This window comes from Engraulis encrasicolus, chromosome 24 (genome assembly GCF_034702125.1).
Source record: "Engraulis encrasicolus isolate BLACKSEA-1 chromosome 24, IST_EnEncr_1.0, whole genome shotgun sequence".
Lineage (NCBI taxonomy): Eukaryota > Metazoa > Chordata > Actinopteri > Clupeiformes > Engraulidae > Engraulis > Engraulis encrasicolus.
The window spans coordinates 20,573,072-20,577,013 of record NC_085880.1 but is presented as its reverse complement, the minus strand read 5'-3'; the positions used below and the strand labels follow the sequence as shown (position 1 = coordinate 20,577,013).

The window sequence follows — 3,942 nt, the reverse complement described above, 5'->3', positions numbered from 1 at the left end:
AATTAGATAGATAAATCCGTTAAGGCAATGCGTTTTCGTTGGTAGAAATAATTAATCTAGCTATGGGTCTACCCTAATGCATCTAGGAACTTGTAACGGCAATAATCAGGTGAAAATAGTCTGATACAAAACTCATTTACAATGTCAGACAACAGTGCTGAAACGTCATTAAGCTAATTAACCGTAGATGCAGGTCGTCCAAAACATGCCAAACATGTGTCCCTGCAGCATTTACAATGCACTTGTAGCGAAGCAGCTGATGAAACAGTTGTTTTGAACTGACCCGGTATTATTTCAAGAGAGGCGAGGAGTGTTTTGAAGTTGCCTTGGTTTCAGAGGATCCCGTGCTGAAGTGTCCCCCACGGCGGCACTATGAATATGAATAGAGTCGCTGGTCAATGGGCCAGTCAAAGCACGCCGCCCCGTATAATGCGCACGTCATCCTAACAAGTGCATTATGAATAGGGGGGGTTCCTTTTGTCTGTCCGTTTTCTGGCTGCACTATAAATGCGAGTCCGCTGTCACCTCGCCTCAGACTCAGTGGTAGGCTACTTGCGCAAGATCAAAAAAGAGTGAGAGGGGCCGCGTTCGAAGTTTGAGCTAGCTGACAACTTCCCCGCGCTTCTCCGTGCGTCGCACTTGCCTCGTCAATTCCCTTGGAGAAAAAAAAGAACACATTGTAAAAAGGAGAACGCCATCAGGTGATTGCGTGACATAAACTAGAGGCAGAGCGCGAGAGCGAGAGAGAGAGAGTGTGTGAGAGTAGAGAACGACCTCCTACCCAAACCGAAGTGATAAAATGAATTCTGACTCCAACTCCAGTAGATCTTCCTCTCCCGATATGGATGGGCTGTACCACCACCTGGCTGACGGTCGACTCAACTCGGTGTCCTCCACGCAGAACGAACTCCTGCACAAAATGGCCAGCGAGCACCTGAGCAGGCACGGCGATAAATCACCTGGCGGCAGCAAGTACAAGCTCAAAAAACAGATCACCGAGGACGAGCTGCACCAGCTACGGCTGAAGATCAACGGGCGCGAGAGGAAAAGAATGCACGACTTGAACATGGCCATGGACGGGCTGCGCGAAGTCATGCCCTACGCGCACGGCCCGTCGGTGAGGAAGCTGTCAAAGATAGCCACGTTGCTCCTCGCCAGAAACTACATCCTGATGCTCAATAGTTCCCTGGACGAGATGAAGCGGTTGGTGGGGGAGATCTACGGGGGACACCACTCGGCCTTTCACTGCGGGACCATTGGCCACACCGGCGGTCACACGGCGGCCAATCCCGCGCATCAGGTGCATCCCCTGCTCGGGGGCGCACTGACGTCCTCCACCTCGTCCACGCTCTCCACGACCTTACCGGGACTTACTTCCATCCGGGCGCCGCATTCCCTGATGAAGACGGCCCCGGCACCTCCTCTGCAGCTGGGCGCCGGGTTCCAGCACTGGGCAGGTTTGCCATGCCCCTGCACCATATGCCAGGTGCCCCCCACACCCCATATTCCCATTACATCAACGGGACTAACGAGACTCAGTGCCGAGAACAAGGAAGGGATGAAGTGAAAGGACAACTAACTTAAATCATCACTAAACAAACAGTGTGTGTTTGTCGTGTTCATTTTGACTGCGGTGAACTAAAAAGGATGTGCTGTCGTGCATGCGTCGTTTATCTGTTTTTATTCGTTTTCATCTCCTTGTAGCAAGGATTTCGTCAAAATGAAACTTGAAGGTAACCGTTTTGCCGGCCATGGTGCACTTGTATGTCCACTTCGCGCGTTACCAGTTGTGTACATATTTTGGAAAGGTGCTGTTGGAGCACTCACGTGTGCGTGACGCGTATTCCCAGACTGTCTTCGGCGCCGGTGGGATGCTTGAGGGTGGGGTGGGGGAGCATGCAGGCGTGAATTATGAACGTGGAATTTGTAGAGGTTTACCATTCAGTGAAATGAAAAAGTTCGTTTGTTCCTTGTAACAAGGATTGTAACATAGCTGTGTATAATTAAATGGATGTGTGATTAGTTCGCTATAGAGTGATATAATATTGTCTTGGCGGTTCATTGGACTATGATATAGTTTTATTCTACATGTTCGGCGCCGTACTTATGTGCATTTGTATGGCGTCTTTTAGCACGGCTTCTGCTCTAATTCACTACAAGCATGTCTGTTCTGCTGGAAAGATTGTCGTTGTGCCAGAGACTTGTCTTTATTTTTGTACGTTCTTGATGATTAATGAAATATTTATTAATGCCCAGTGATCCTGGATGGAATTTCAATTAAAAAAAAATACAAATGACAAAATAGTGTGTGTGTGTGTGTGTGTGTGTGTGTGTGTGTGTGTGTGTGTGTGTGTGTGTGTGTGTGTGTGTGTGTGTGTGTGTGTGTGTGTGTGTGTGTGCGTGCGTGCGAGCGAGCGCGGGACACAAGGGGTGACTTTCTGAAAACAGAATGTTTTTCCTAGACTGTGCTATCCCTTTGAAATAACCCACTTGCTTAAAATTTGATCAATTTATCAAACTTCCCCACCACATAGCCTACTCTGTGAGGACATTATTATGGACAGAAAGAAATGGTAATGACAAGTAGCCAAAGGGTGGGATTTTTTTTTTTAATCATACAGGTAGCTTAAATAAGAAAAATATAAGCATTGGACAACTTGTAAAAACGCAATCTTATAAGCATGTTCCATGCTCATGTTTACGTGTTAAGGCATTTAATTAGGCCTATTACCAAAGACAGCTTGTTCATTTATTTTTCCTTAGGCCCTACATCTTAAATGATGATGGGATTATCATCGTCATCGTCGTCATTATCATCAGCATTATCATCACCACCACCATCAACATTATCATTATCATCATCATCATCATCGTAATCATCATCGTTATTACGATTAGGCCTATTATTAATAATAATAATGATAATAATTAACAACAACAACAATAATAACAAAAAATAATGAAAATAATGCAGGCTATTAGTTGTCATTGGAAATATATGGACCTTCACCAATGTGATTTTTACTATTATGGAATTAAATTGCCTGGTAATATTTTGAGCCTAGGCCAATAGGATGTGGGGCATGTGTATGGCAGCATATAATCAGAGGGTTGTGCGTGACGCCCATATGCAGGACAAAGCGCAGCTCTACCGGTCCCCTGGGTCCTTTCAACCGCACACAGCAGCTCCGCTCACACAGGCATCCACATAATGTATGTTTGTGCAGATTACAAGTTAATTGTTCATGATGGGAATGGGGAGAAAACAACATCAGAGAGAGTGTTCGGATTACAGGATCTTAAATGCGAAAGATTATGCATTCAGCGTCTTTTAGACGCATGCAAATGAGCCAGAGGATTTTAGGAGAAAAGAACCCTTTTGTAACTTAACTTGTTGAGGAGCTCGAGTTCTCTCGTCCGAACTGTATTCGGTTGGGAAAAGGACTTAGTGGAGGAGAACAACATCGGAGATTGTGAGCCAGATGGGCCGAATGAAGACCTCAAATGCGTTAAGATGACATGGCGCAAAAATGTAGGAAGGAAATGTTAGGCAGGTTGGCTTTCCACTAACGAAAACAAATCTAATGTAGCCGCTTTATAATGTAGGCAACTAACTTTAACCAGGTTTCCCCAAAGCCAAAACCTAAGTAGGCCTACGACAGGCCTAGGGAGCCTCATTTAAGTTTTGTGGTTAAAAATCCTGTTGGGAATTAGGCCTATATTTCCGGTCGCCCAGAATTTAAGTAATTCAATTTAACACACGCATGGACGCACACGGACGCGCGCGCGCGCACGCACACACACACACACGCACACACACACACGTGCGCGCGCGTCATGCAACGATGCCTCCGACTGTCAGCTAAAGCCGGCCCGGAATGAAAATGCAAAACAGTAAATAAAATCCAAATAAAAAATAAAAAATAAAAATACAATTAATTT

At 45.7% G+C, this 3,942-nt stretch overlaps 1 protein-coding gene across 1 annotated transcript; it reads left to right on the top strand.

Moving 5' to 3' along the window:
• Positions 1 to 799: 799 nt before the first annotated feature.
• olig3 (oligodendrocyte transcription factor 3) lies at positions 800 to 1,567 on the top strand. Its single transcript, XM_063191603.1, has one exon. The coding sequence runs from the start codon at positions 800 to 802 to the stop codon at positions 1,565 to 1,567; it is 768 nt and encodes a 255-aa protein (XP_063047673.1).
• Positions 1,568 to 3,942: the final 2,375 nt, after the last annotated feature.